Source organism: Cyclopterus lumpus, chromosome 9 (genome assembly GCF_009769545.1).
Source record: "Cyclopterus lumpus isolate fCycLum1 chromosome 9, fCycLum1.pri, whole genome shotgun sequence".
NCBI classification, from domain to species: Eukaryota; Metazoa; Chordata; class Actinopteri; order Perciformes; family Cyclopteridae; genus Cyclopterus; species Cyclopterus lumpus.
This window is the reverse complement of record NC_046974.1, coordinates 8,176,882-8,191,653: the sequence shown is the minus strand read 5'-3', so window position 1 is coordinate 8,191,653 and position 14,772 is coordinate 8,176,882. Positions and strand designations below refer to the sequence as shown.

At 42.1% G+C, this 14,772-nt stretch overlaps 1 protein-coding gene across 4 annotated transcripts; it reads left to right on the top strand.

Annotated features, from left to right (window-relative positions):
* The first annotated feature begins 12 nt into the window (after positions 1-12).
* Positions 13-13,412, top strand: ift81 (intraflagellar transport 81 homolog). 4 transcript variants are annotated; one of them, XM_034541602.1, is made up of 19 exons: positions 926-1,357; positions 1,485-1,588; positions 1,677-1,857; positions 1,954-2,043; positions 2,138-2,203; positions 2,502-2,612; positions 2,924-3,008; positions 3,571-3,734; positions 3,827-3,922; positions 4,770-4,916; positions 8,348-8,497; positions 9,504-9,632; positions 10,436-10,525; positions 11,204-11,290; positions 11,421-11,492; positions 11,746-11,831; positions 12,054-12,099; positions 12,282-12,498; positions 12,582-13,412. In XM_034541602.1, exons 1-18 carry the CDS (start codon positions 1,214-1,216, stop codon positions 12,459-12,461), a joined length of 2,028 nt encoding a protein of 675 aa, XP_034397493.1. In that variant the 5' UTR covers positions 926-1,213; the 3' UTR covers positions 12,462-12,498; positions 12,582-13,412. The 4 variants fall into 4 exon arrangements, 3 of the variants coding, with proteins under 3 accessions (XP_034397494.1, XP_034397493.1, XP_034397491.1); XM_034541603.1 differs by lacking the exon at positions 926-1,357 and adding an exon at positions 13-88 and having other exon boundaries at positions 12,282-13,123; XM_034541600.1 differs by having other exon boundaries at positions 12,282-13,412.
* Positions 13,413-14,772: the final 1,360 nt, after the last annotated feature.

Sequence of the window (14,772 nt, the reverse complement as noted above, 5' to 3'; positions counted from 1 at the left end):
TCTTTTGAAAACAGGCGCAAAGTAAGGCACGCGACCCGGAAGTACGAGTCTGTCAAAAATAAAAGCCAATGCAATAGAAGGATTGTAGGTACGTAATATATTGCAATCAAAGTCATTTCAGAGTTGTTGCTGTTAGCAATTGTGTAGTTTTCCAAGGCAGAGGGTCTTTATGAGGAGACGCTTAGTGAATATGTTTTCCCTTTCTACCTGTAGATGGCAGTATAACTATCTTTCTACAGCCTCCATCACAAACCCCCTCCTCCTTTAAAATCACAACGTGGTCATGAAGCAAAACATACACTTACATCCAATTTCTATCTGCAGGACATATCGGAGAGGCTGGAATTGATCCAAAATATTAGCAGGCTAAACTTTTTGCAGCTTGTATTACAACGTCAAGCAAATGCAGCCTTTTGCAAAAATATATTCATGTATAATTATACACCTGTTTTACACATGGAAGCAAATCAACTATACAAAATGCAGAAAACTATCTCAGTACAATAACCGGTGAGCCGATTGTAAGAAAGTCCATGCTTGTAATTATCAACTTAGTGGCAGCATTACAGAAAAATAGTAGCAGTACGTTTGTCATAAAACAGTTTTGGAAAAAATTACAAGTCCATATAATACCAAAAACATTTTAATGTATTTTATTTTAGCTGGTAGGTTACGTTATTGAACCTAATTTAATTCTAAAGATGTTCAGTTCAAAGAAAACAATCTTTACATGCCAAAAAATACTAAATGTTCGAATGCTACCTGACCGTTTAATACCTCTAAATGTATATATGAATTTGTATTTTTTCGCCGATAAAGCCCATATTGTTCTCTCAGCAAAAAACCATTTGCGCATATGTAGCGCAACAATAAACCTCTTGATCACTGTGTCAAAGCTACTTTCGGTTAGCAACCAATCCGCGACGCCTCCTTTGGTTTCCATGGGGCTGGTGACAACAACCGTTGATTTTCTATCCGCTAAACTAGCAAGTTGACCAATTAAAGAGGCGAACTAACCTATCTATCGGAAACTTCATCATTTGTAAACAGTCGTGTGTCATTGTCACCAGCGGGTCGGGTGGATTTATCTTCAAAGGTTCCTCTGCTTTTTAATCGACGCTAGAGAGCTAACTAAGCTAGCTCGTTAGCGTTAGCCTCGGCTAATTCAGAAAAAGAAGCAACATTCGTTGATTTACGTTTCGTATCAGTCAAGATGAGCGAACAGTTGAAATTAATCGTCGAACAGCTTAACAAGGATCCATTCAAGAAAATGTTTAACCTCATCACGTTTGACTCCCTCGAGCCGATGCAGCTGCTGCAGATTTTAAATGATGTTCTGGCTGAAATAGACCCAAAGGTGGGTCACTGACGTCTGCGTCCACGACTGGCCAGACTTTAGTTAGTACAGTTGTGTCAGGTGCAAACAGTGCACACATGTTGTATAATTTCATCTCAGCGCTATTTGCTTCATCCCTTGTCTCTAGCAAGCTCTAGATATCCGTGAAGAAATGCCTGAACAAACCATAAAAAGAATGTGTGCTTTACTGGGGATGCTGAAATACAAACCGCCCAGCAACCTCTCTGATGTGTAAGTAATAACATTCAATGAGACTATAAATAACCACGCCACTTTTAAAGTCTAGTCTGAGATATTTTTTCATCGTATTCTCATGCAGGAGCGTCTTTAGACAAGGCTTGGTGGCTGGCAAAAAGCCTGTGGTCCACCCCATCCTCCACTGGCTGCTCCAGAGGGTCCCTGAACTCAAGAAACGGGCTTACTTGGCTCGCTTTCTAGTCAAATTGGAGGTGCCCATAGAGTTTCTGCAGGATGATGTCATCAATGACACCTCTCACCAGGTTGCCAATTTATTGCCCACACATATTTCTAGTTTTTGAAATAGCTGGTAACCTAAAAAGCAAAAGAGGCTTTGCATTAATGTTGTGTGTTCACAGTATGAAGAGCTGGTGGAAGGTTTTAAGACGTATCACAAGGAGTGTGAGCTGCTGAGGACTTCAGGCTTCTCCACAGCAGAAATCAGAAGGGTGAAAAAATGTTGATGATCTCCTCCTCATTATGAAAGTTGATATAATGCACTAAAACCTTTTTTTAATGCACCCTTTTTTTCTCCAATAACAGGACATCAGTGCGATGGAGGAAGAGAAAGACCAACTAATCAAACGTTTGGAGAGGCTGAAGAAGAGGGTAAGGCAGACTGGTCAGAGAGGCCCCTTCAATCCTCTAATGCTTGGAGTGCTTTAGGATCCCCTGTGGAATGAAAACATGACCCCAGTCACATATTATCAGCCTCTCTAATAGAACCGACAGGGCTCTGACAGGTTGCTAGGCTGTCTTAACAAGGCTGTGAAGTAACAAGGTGTTGATTTAATGGGTCCTGCCAGAAGGTGAAATGTGAAGGTTAAACATGACTGTTAGACATGCTCGGATTTTTCTCTGCTGATCATGTGACAGCCTGCGTCCTGTCAACTTGTGGATCCACTAGGTGGAGTCGGTGTCCAACCATCAACGGATGCTGGAACAGGCCAGACAGCTGCGAGTGGAGAAGGAGAGAGAGGAGTCACTGACTCACCAGAAGCAAGAACAGAAGAACCAAGTAATTGCTTGTGACAGATTGTAGTTTATCATTACATTCGCTCCCCTTGGTATAATTAATTGAGACATTGTAGACCAGTTAAACCAAATGCTGTCTGCTTTGCTTTAATAGACGTAAAAGGAAGATAACATGTAGTATCTCAAATTGTTGGCTTAACGTTTTGGACGTTTGTTCGTGATCAGAAGATCCATCCTCACTAATGAAAGTGGTCGTCAGTTGCAACCCTTATGTCGAACACACTAATTATCAGTGGTTACTGAATGTTAATGCTCCCACTGTGCCTGTATTAGTGATACTTTTGGTGTGTTCAGCTGTTCCAGGCAGAGCAGAGACTGCAGAGGTCGCAGCAGCAGTGGAAGGATTTGCGACAGGCAGCAGCAGATGCCAATCCAGAAAGTGAGTACCCGTGTCCCGCTGTTGCCTCTGCAGGATACAGCTGGAGGGGAAGTTCAAGGACAACGCAGAGCATTAGGTGGTCTCTTAGCTAATAGGTTTTCATCTATTGAGACCCTCCAATTATACTGATCTTTGATGTGCTATAACAGAGCTTAACTAATACTGAAATGGTCTCATTTTGTTCTCATCTGGTATTGGGCTCTTCAGCCAGAGAAGAGATTTACACATTTACAGTTTCTAAAATGACCTCTGCAATGCAGACTAGGATGGGCTGCACAATTAAAGTCACTTATCACCATTACTGTACAGTATGTGCGTTTACAAATACGAATGCTAATCGGCATGCTGTTTTTCATTGTAAGAATCTATCGTTTAACTATTAAATTCTGAAAGTCAGTTTCAATGTCAGTACGGTAAATTTTTTATATTAGTGGTGTGTTTTCCATATGCATGCTTAAAATATAGCCTTTCTTAGTAAGTAGTTAGAGCTGCAGAACGCCTGACAGGTATTACAAACACACTGAGCTCAAAGTGATTAATTAAAACCCTCCGTCTCTTTCAGGCTTAATGAAGAGGCTTGAAGAGGAGATCAAGATCAACTCCTACATGGTCTCTGAGAAACTCCCCAAAGAGCAGGAGGGTATGAGGCGCACAGTACAGTACCTACAGAAAATAGCGTCAGAGCCTGCCATGGGCCAGGCCGATCTCCAGGAGCAGGAGGACAAGGTCATGACCAGGATGTGGTGTTAAGTCTGTATACATCCATACGCTGCAAAATATGTTTGTCTCTGAGTGTTCTGCAATTGTCAATTTCACAGATTAAAGAAGTTGACTCTCAGATAAACCAGCTGATTGAGAAGAGGATGATGAGAAATGACCCCATGGATGACAAACTGACCCTTTACAGACAACAGGTGTTGAACTTCTTTCATGTCTTTCATCATGGGCCCTGTGGGTGCTGACTGTGATGCTGTGTGATGTCAACCTTTACTGGCCTCGCGCTCGTGCACAAAATGAACAAAACCGGGACCCACTCATTATTTATTTTGCGAAAGTCAATGCATTGACTTATTGGATTATTTATTTATTTGCAAAGAAGGCAGGGATAACAAGTTTTCCTTCTTTCCTTCTTTCCTATCTTCTCGTGAAGGAGTGGTACTTGTTGTCTCCAAACTGACATCAAAGTCACACATTAACAAAATCTACATAAGGTAGACCAGCAGCTTTGTAGAAAGCATAGATAACAGTCCCGTGCTGAAAAGGGCGGTCTGACCACAAGGTAAAGTGATTAAAATATTCCAAATATAGCGTACACTTTCTTTTAGGTGGCTAGAATACGTTTAGCTGCTGCTCCCGTGCTCCTGCATGTCTCTTCAAACTAGAAGCGTGCCAATACGTCATCTACCGTAGGTATGTATAAGTACCTCAAACAACCCCACTGGAAAACAATCTGAACTATCCCTTTTAATGTGAGCACAGAGAAACTTCCCTGCCTCGACAGATGAATGTGAAAATAGCCTTCTAGTGTCAAACGCTGCACAGAAACGCTCACACATGCAAGCATGTGACCGTTAGCAAAACACACTTTTGAGTCAAAGGGGCCTTTTTTAAGATTTTGTTCTTTGTTACTGGCTCATATTTCTTGCCCTGACAACATCCCCGTTGCTCAATTGCATCCACTCTCCCACAGGTTCACAGTCAGAAGCTCTTTGGTTGTCGTGTATATATATATATATATATGATAAAACTTGAATCTTGCAGGCCTCCATCATCATTCGAAGGAAGGAGTCAAAGGCAGAGGAGCTTCAGGAAGCGAGGGAGGAGCTGGCCGCAGCAGAAAGGGAGCTGAGGCAGAGGAGCAGCCAGGCACAAGCCTCAGATGGTGGAGAGGTCATTCGGGGGGATGAGGTACACCGTTTGATGTTCTTCTTTCACTCACAAAGACATGCAGTCACTAAATATCTTCTACCATCTCCTGAGTTTCCACCAAGCTGTGTTGATCTTATTAAGCTGAACAGACAATAGCCAAGAAAAGAAACATTCTTGTGCACAATTCTCGTCTTTTTGTTCATGGTAACTGCTGACATTGCCGAGAAACTCCAGCTTTATCTCTGGGAGCTCTAGTAGATTTGCAATCCACAGAAAACACAAGAGGCTATTTCTGTTCTTATCTAAACACAGACAAGCTCACTGTCTAAATGTTACTTATCCCTTTTCCTTACTCTCCCCCACATTCCTATACACAGCCATGAATAGAACACAACAGAGAATATCCAGAACAAGGAACTGTACTGTACTGTGCGAACTGCCTGAAAGATGGCCTTTTCCCAAATCTTGAGTGTCATCAATCTCCTAATTTAAGTCAGCTGGACACATTAAGCAGACTGGGAGCATGAAACCTTTTGTCTTTATTTATACAGCGTGGCGAGGAGGATGTACTCTTCCCCCTTTCAGAGCCGTGGCACGGTCTACTCTGAGCTGTCATGTTGATGAATAGAACTGAACTATTGACAGGGAGAGAAAAAACGACGTAATATTGTCGCGCTTAAGTGAGAAAATCCTGGAGCGGTCACTTCTTCTTTTGCCCGTGCATACACTAAGCTTAGAGGTAGAGTCGACTATACACAGTTCTGTAGTTGCAGAGGGGCTTGTGCTGGGACCATATGTGTGAATGGTCATTCTTATCATTCTGTTTGATGCACATTGATATCCATGAGTTGAGAGCTGGGATCTTTGCTGAGGCAAAAAGAGTTCCAGTTAAATTTGTTTGTCATTGCAGCAGCATTGTCGCTGCTCTGCCCTGCTGGGCTGCCGTCAACCCGTGTGGATGGAGTGTTTTGTTCCAGGGGGATTGTTTCCGATCCTGACCCCGGCCTCTGGCCTGTCTGTGTGGCATAAAACTATTTAAAAAAAGGTTCATTTCTCTCCAGGAAATCTCCATCACAGACATTTATAATGCTAAATGTAGCATTTTAGCATCAGTGCATTATTGCCAATACATAAAGGTACATGCATGACATTTGACTGTGAAAGAACAACTTGATGTTCTGGGTCTTGCTTAAGGACCCTTCAACATGCAGACAGGAGGAGCCAGGGAATCGAACCCCCTCTAAAAGCTGAGTTACAGCCCCCCCACACACACACTTAGATAATTACTTAAGTAAACACACATCATGTGGACAACCTTTTCAGGCCTCCACGGTGCATTTGATGGTTTCTACAATTGGTCAGATCTTCAAAGAAATGTCCTGGGTCTTTATTACAGAGCACATATCTGTCAGAGGGTGATGTTTTTTGCAGCACAAACAAAACTAATGGTTTCACAAATAGAGGAAGTAAAATATCTGTGGAAAACAAATACTTCTCACGTGTTTATTTATTTCCAGTAACGAAAGAGAAAACAATCACCAGAGCCACACAGTGGATGTGAAGTAGCAACGTCTTCTTTGTGCTGGAAGACAGATCATGAGATGTTGGAGGAAGGTCTGGCAATACCACGGGTTTAAGACGGAAGCAATTCTGACGATATATTACAATTAATGGGAGACTAACATTCCTTTTTAAGTCTGACTGACATGATGAGAGGGAGCTGTTTGTAACGACAAAGAGGGCCCTTGAGACGATACATGAATGAAGCGAATGGAAAAATGCCGTTTATCAGACTCCCTGGTAGTTTTGGGCCATCAGCCACAGTGGAGATGATCACTTTATCAGAGGTATTTTCCATTCTGCTGGTTATGTGTCATCACATGCCACCCACCAACTGCAGGGTCTCTCTGAGAGGCATGACTGCATCTGCTCATCATTGGTTGGCCAGTAACATGAAACCGCTTTATCAACCAGCCTCATCGCGCTGGTTAAATGTAGTCTTCCTGCAGGCAAGACACCGTCAGCCATCTGATTAACATGCTTACTTTTTTAAAAATATGTTGGTGATTTTGGATGGAGGCTACTGTACAGCACATTATTTGGAGTATGTGCTGCACCGTTCATGTTTCTGTTGACTTGTCTGCAGCTTTGTGTGTTGGTGTGAATGCACTGTATGTCTGAAACAAGTGGCGGTGATATGACAGTTTACCAGCAGTTGTTTTGGGGGGACACTGTCGGGAACGCTGTGCAGTATTATTCTGCTGTGCTAATTCCTCTCTCAGTCATGTCTGCCCTTGATGTCCCAGAATACACAAAGAATAAATGTACACACACACACACACGTGGATCCCGGAAGGACATGAAGCACATTTAGTGATTTCTGGGGCTGTTCTCCCGTGTCCATGTTCATTTATAGCTGCTCTTCATTGTGTCCCGACAGACATTCAGGGTGACTGAACAACCACTAAAAGCAGCTATTCTGCCAGATGAAGCTGTTTGCTGTACTTAGCTGGCTGTGAACCTGAAAGGATCGAGTGACTGTTTGCAGGTCGTGGCATTGCCCGCAGTCACTGCTGTTCTCTAATCCCCTCCCTCCCATGGCTCAATCCTTTGTCTTCTCCTTCTCCATCTCAGCTGTGCCGGACACCATGTTGTCAAGTATAGACTGTATGTATGCCTCTTTCTATGCATTTCCCAAGAAGCATTTACATTGCTGGTAGCAGGAACAGGAACCACTAAAACACATGCTCATTTCTTTAATATTTAAGCCGCTATAATCTATATTTTATAATAACAATTAATTAATTGACTAAATGTATGTGAAAGGGGTCACTGGTACTGACAAACCCACATATACAGACTTCAGTTTCCTGTTTAACTTCAGTTTCCTGTTTAACGTCTTTCAGCTTTTAGTTTTTGAATTCACAGCTTGCAAATGCACTGTCATGGTTCAGCGTCACTGCTCGCAGTCTCCAGATGCTGCAGATAGCTGTTTACACACACAAAAAGCCCTGAAAGAACTCACTAGCTGCCCAGCACCAAATGTCAGGAGGGCAACGTTAGTGGCCAGCTGGTGAACATGGTGGAATATTTAGCAGGTTAAGAGCCAGATGGTTCCTCGGGAGTTGGTGGAGACCAAACCAGAGCCAAAAGGAGAGTTAATATTGGACAGACGTGTCAAATGACGCACAACTCCAAATCAATGGGGCTGTGTGAAGATAAAGCATAAATAATTAACAGTTTGCTAACCCATATGACCTCAGGAGGTGATAATATGTGAGTGCTGTGTTTATAGCTTGTTTCCGCTGCCCATATAATGACTAATTGCAGGTTTAAAGACCTTGTAAATACCAGTGTAGCAAAGAGACCACAACATTTCATTTGAAAGCACTAGTTTAGTATTCTCTTCCCTAAAAGTTATATTTAGTGCTCGATTTAATGTTGTATTCTGTTTCTTTGTTCTTCAAAAGCTGAAACGTTTGGTGGTGAAACTGCGCGGCAAGGGAACAGTATACAAGAAGCAACGACAGGAGATTGCTGAGCTGAAAGCCGAATACGGAGTCCTGCAACGAACGGAGGAGATTCTGAAGCAGAGACACGAGACCGTCCAACAGAAACTGGTAACTCTTCAACCATCTCCTGTGTTTAACTTTCATTTTGACGGAGCATATTTAAGGCAACACCAAAAAAAAAGGATGGAATGGGATCCACTTGTTGCTATTTTTTATATTAAGTCTTGTGCAAGCTGCAAGCAGAAATTCACGCATAATTCTTGATGAATAGGGAGGAAGAGTTTTTTTTCTTTTTTCTTCTTGTTTCTTTAACCATTGGCACTTGACCATTTGAATGCCACATTGACCTACACATCATTTCTTATCCAATAAGCAGCTTCAGAGCAGCTGGGTACTGGTCATTTAAAAGGTAGCGTGAGTAATCATCGCCCTGCACTCACGCTGCCGTTCCAAATGTGCTGCTTTCACCTGATCTCCTCATTCGCGCAGTTTTTTGCGAACGACGAAGATGTTCCTGGAAAAGGCTTCACGCCTCTGTCGCCTCGCTGACGGACACGCTGACGGACTCACTGACGGACTCGCTGACAAGACTGTCTGACGCAGGCTCGGCTGCTATTTCTGCCGGCTGCATCTGCTGCTGCTCCTCCTCTTGTCTGCGCACCCCACACAGGATTTATTAAAGCAATTAACGTTTTCCTTCTTATTGCGTGTCCAGCTGCTGATGGGTCTGCCTCTCTCATTATGTGTGAGCCTGATTGTTCAGCTGGATAGTTCTTCATACATTTCTATGTATTTTATCAGCTAGAGAGAGAGAGAGAGTCAAGTGATGGAAGTGATGAAGGGTAGCTTTGTTCCTGCAAATGAGATATGCAGTAATAGGGTCGCCTGTTTTGTAAGTTGTATCTTGCCGTGGGTTTAATATCCTTTTTCCAAAAAAAGAAATGCACTCAAATTGTAAAGTCGTTGACGAGACGCCGAGTGATGGTTCATGCCGCTGTAGTTATTCAGCGAGACTCGTTGATTTGATACCATGATAAATTCATGCAACCATTCGATTTCGCTCCCGAGTTTGTTCGTGAACTTGAGTCGTCGCGTGTCTGTTTTGTTTCTCAAGCAAACTGTGGAAGCTGAGAAGGGCATCTCTGGCTACAGTAACACTCAGGAGGAACTGGAGAGGGTGTCGGCCATCAAGAGCGAGCTGGACGAGAAGAAGGGCCGCACCCTGGACGACATGTCTGAAATGGTAGCTATACCATGTTGGAAAATGTTTTTCCTAAAATCTGTATTTGCGACATCCCTTTTTGAGGACAAATTATGTTTGTCATTCCTGGAACCCGGTAAAAACGCTTTGAAACTGTTTGGAGCCTCATCTCGGTGTGAGCTAGGGAGATTATTAAAGCAGCAACAGGGTTGTAAAAACAGGATTAAAGATCAGTGCTGCCCTCCTGGCAAAATAAAGAGACTTTATGGGCTATGTAGTTATAAAATTAGTTTATCTTTACACACATTTGTATGGTTGATAAGCACAAATAGTGTGCAATTCCATTCATAAAGGCTCCAGGCTAATACCTTTCAGGGTCACAGCACAAACGGGTAAATACATTATTCCAGCATGGTGCCCAGCTTCTACCTTATTTATCACCCTATCATTATTTTGTGTCAAGGCCCAGAGGGAAGCAGTTGCCTCTGATCAGGCCTCCAGGCTGCAGTGAATTTGTTGATCCGCTTGGCAGCTTGTACATTTGCACACATTTATAATGATGAAGTCAAACATCCCTGGCTCCAACCTGAAAGTAGTCCTTTGCAATGGCACTGCCACAAAGCTGAAACCTGTAATGTTTTTAATGACTACTTACCAAACTGTTACTGAATATTGTCCTATAACCTTTATCGTGGCCCTTAATGCTCTTTTTACAATCAGTGTTGATCAGATTTGTCAGATTGCATTAAATACCATTTACTCTCCATTTACGTTGTAGTTAGTGTCATACTTATCTTTTTGCTGTTCAGTTTAATGGAGTGTGTGCTATTGGCTTGCTTTTACAGGTGAAGAAATTAAACTCTATGATAGTGGAGAAGAAGTCAGCTCTAGCACCCATTATCAAAGAGCTGCGGTCACTGAGGCAGCGGTGTCAGGTGAGCATCGCCCCCGCATTACAACACCTGTACTTCAAGGAATCCTTACAACCCAACAATTAGTGCTCAGAAAGAAAGTTTGCCAGGTGACCACATTTGAATAAGGACCTCCCACAGCCATGACGAAACAGTATTGTCACACACATCTCGATTTTACGAGTACCACAGGGTCAAAGTAGTCTGTGAGTCAGTATTGGGAAAGAAAAGATGTCATTCGTTCATACTCCACAATGCAATAAAAAACATACAGCGAAAAATACATCTCACAAACGAATCACAGAGCAAAAACAATGAATCTGCCGTCAATTTAAAATCAATTGGCGGGATCTTTACTGTGTGTCTACAAGCCAGTTAGAGTTAGCTTGTACTGTGTTTGTGTGTTGTTTTTACACAGTCCATAAATAAATTGTACAATGGGAAAGCCCCCCGCATCCCAGAGCTAAAGCGGAGGCTTTAATTTTCCTACATGTGTTCTCAGAATCGCTCTTCCATCTTACATAAATAGACTTTGTTGTAGGTTAAACTGCCCAAACGCCAGCTGTGGTGTTTTGTTGAGTGTGACAAGAGGGTGGAACATTGTGCATTCTATGCATTGGTCTCGCTTCTTAAACTGTATGTAAAATATGTTGTATGTCTCTCACATTTTGGGTATGAATGTTTGGATTCCTATCTTAACAGGAACTAAGCCAGGAGTATGACGAAAAGAAGGCGCAGTATGAAAGTTGTGCTGCTGGATTGGAGAGCAACAGATCTAAATTGGAGCAGGTGTGTTTATTCTCCCACTCTAGATGGAATACAGCTAACAATTTGAAAACATGAATACGGTGTTTTTCCAGTGTATTCTTTTGTAATATCTTATATATTTGAACACATAGAGTATGTCTTTGTTCTTAAGGAGGTGAAAGCGTTGATCGGGGAGACGGCCCAGGAGGAAAACCGATATCATTATACCAACTCCATGTCAGAGGCATGTATTTTAAAAAAGATTTGTTTTCCTGTTAGCCACATGGGTGGGTGTTTAACGCATCATTATCAATGTTTAACCAGACGACCAATGTCAAATCAGAATTGATGCTCCAAACTCTGAGCAGTGGCTTGCTACTCACATGAGTGCTGCTGCTGCTGCTGCAGTGAATAAAATGTCTCAGCAGTGACCTGCCTCCAAACACCTACTGTGGTTAGAAAAAAACAAAAAAACTTTCCATTTCGGCCCTCCACAGATCACTGAGATGCAAATACAGCGGGCAGCTGAAGAGATGAAGGCCTACGTGTCCTCTGATCCACAAGAGAGGAAGAAGGCCATCAGGTGAGCGTGCAGAGACAGGCCTGCCAGCTGCTCGCAAGCTGAATACACGCTTTACCCCTGGAAGCTCTTATTAGAACACAGTCAGTTTATTTTCTCACACAGCAAAGGGAGTTACCACACTCCTTACCGCACCTCGCGATATCAAGATAAGCTGATACACCGCACCTTTTTAAAAAAAAAAAAAAAAAGCATTTGAATGATGTCCTTCTGCTTCTTTTGCAGGGAAGTGTACATGAAGAACATTGCAGAGCAGGAGTTACTTGGCAAGGTGAGAAGAGTGTATTTAAGAGCTGATAACAGTATAGGTGTCTTCATTCTGTCAACAACATGACAGACAAGGAAAGGTACTGGAAGCTGTGTGTGGAAGTGTCTGTGAACAGGGACCAGGCTCATATTGGACAGAAAAGGTTTATTTTTTTATCAATCCGTATTTTTCTTTGTGGATTCCAGAAGTTACGTGAGAAGCAGAAGATGGTGAGGGAGAGCCACAGCGCCAACATGGAGCAGATGAAGATGTGGCGTGACCTGGAGCAGCTCATGGAGTGCAAGAAGCAGTGCTTCATAAAAGCTCAGAGCCAGTGTGTGGGTCAGGTGATCCAGGAGGGAGAAGGGCATAGGCTGGTGCTGTGAGGACTCGTCCAGAGAGGGCCACTGCAGGTCGCCGACAGTACGTTGACTACACAGTTCAACTTAATATCCTGTTCTATCCTGTTGGACACTATAGCACAAGGTTTGTCTCATTGTTCACAGGGTTTATCTCCCCCGACATCTTGTCTGTTACACACTGCCAGTCGAGTGTCCCGTTATCTTGTGTAAGCACCACACCGCTCCTTTGAGAATCGACAACTTAAAGAACACGTGTATCGGGAGGTGTTGCAGGACTCTGGTTTTCACTTTCTTTGGCCCCTGAAGACCCCCTTTTGCCATATCTTTTAAGAACACCCTTTCAATCAAAGTGTCAGAAGATAACGGCATACAAAGTGGTGCACTCGGGATGTTCCTGCGGTGAACTATATTTGGCATAGCCCACCATGACCTTGGACATGGTGCATTGCCAATTTTGGAATTCACTGGGACCTCCGTCGCTTTGGACAGTGCAGATGAAATTATCCTATTATTCTGCTTTTTTACATTTGATATCATACACTATTGTTCTATAATAGATTTCTATTTCAAGATAACCTTCTATATGTGAGACAGATAGTTTGATTGTTTATGTATTTCTATGACATGTATATTTAGTTTTGATTCATTCATTACAATAAAAAAAGGCCACTGTCTATTGAATAATAACATAATTGCCGATCCATAAATTACTGATTTATGATAAAGCTGTATTCACATAGTTCAGTTTAAACAGAATGCGTAATACAGTGAATACCTAATACTAATAGCTAATAGATAGTTATTCATAGAAATCAAGTGATTTGATGATGATTAAGAGAATTATGTTTGCTTTCTTAAACTGAAGTAGTATGAAATGTTACGTTGCCTTTATATCATGGAGTCTACAAAAAACATTTAATTGTCAAAATGATATGCTTTATTAATGTATAATTCATAAATAAATGTAAAACTACATATGGGACAGGATGAATTTTAGTTCCTGTCTAGAAGTTTGATTACTTTTTAAAGTAAGAAACGTGGCTCAAATGTCTGTCCACATAGACTTACAGTTCGAGGGCTTCATATTGTTCTCAACAAATATCTTCATGGATGTTTCGGGATCCCTCCCTCCCTCCCTCCCTCCCTCCCACAGACACTTAATCTGCTGTTGACAGCATCTATCAGTGGCTCTTGTGCCAAGCGGATCAAGTGTGCATTATAAAAGGCTGCTTGATGTCCAACTGGGCAGCGCCACGTTATTATTTCCTTGTGCTTCTTGGGGCCATATTAAGACGTGTTAACAGATGATTCACGCCAGTAAAACATCTGACAACTTTACGCCCTGAAGAACAATGGGGGTCCAAAGTTGACCTAGTGCCCTCACTCCTATTAGGCAAATTAGCTTCCTTTTACCATTGTTATGCAGATGTGGTCGACGTGTCATGCTGGCTTTATTGATAGTGCCCGTTAAGACTTTCTTGTGTTATCTGGAGGCACTGGTTTGTTTAAAAACTTCCCATAGTTTTCGTTCTTAACTACTGTTAATCCTTTGTCGACATTGATCTGTTGCCAATCTTTCTGTTCTCTATTCTGAGCATGAACTCATTCCTGCTCAAGGCAAACACGGGCCCCTAGTCAAGTGTAAATGAGTCAGTAAGGCAATAAGACATGGGCCCTCTGTAATGGGAGGCCTGTAGTCTGGGGGAATTTGTTATGCAGTCTGTGAATCTTGCAAGTTGTACTTAACTGTGTGTGTGCAGCACTATTATCTATGATATTGAAGAAATAAAACACAAGAGTTTGTGTATAAGTTCAAACGAGAGCAGTGTCGCTGTGTCTCCAAAGCACTTATTGTAAGTCGCTTTGGATAAAAGCGTCAGCTAAATGACATGTAATGTAATGTAATAATGTGTCACACACCTTCAGTAATATGTAAATATGTTAATTAGCATGGCACATTAATTCAAAAGCCCACAGCTGATGGTGTTTTTTCATGTAGTAGTTCATGTAACATGCTATAGCGCTGCTTACATGTAAACTAACATGTATAACACATATTATAGTCACATAGAATTGTTTTGGTTAGGTTTATAATTATGTCCATTTAGGGTAATTGTGACGGACTATAATAATAATTATAATAATAATGTAACACTGAAATCGTGATATTTTCAAAGATAATCATACCGTGAAAATCTCAAACCCTTACAACCCTTAAGATTGCAACGCCAACCAACATGCCAACCGTGTTTCTGCGTGTAAAATATGGAACATCTGTTGCTTCTCGTGCCACTTGAAGGCTTTGCCCACACTAAAATGATTTACTATTCACAAG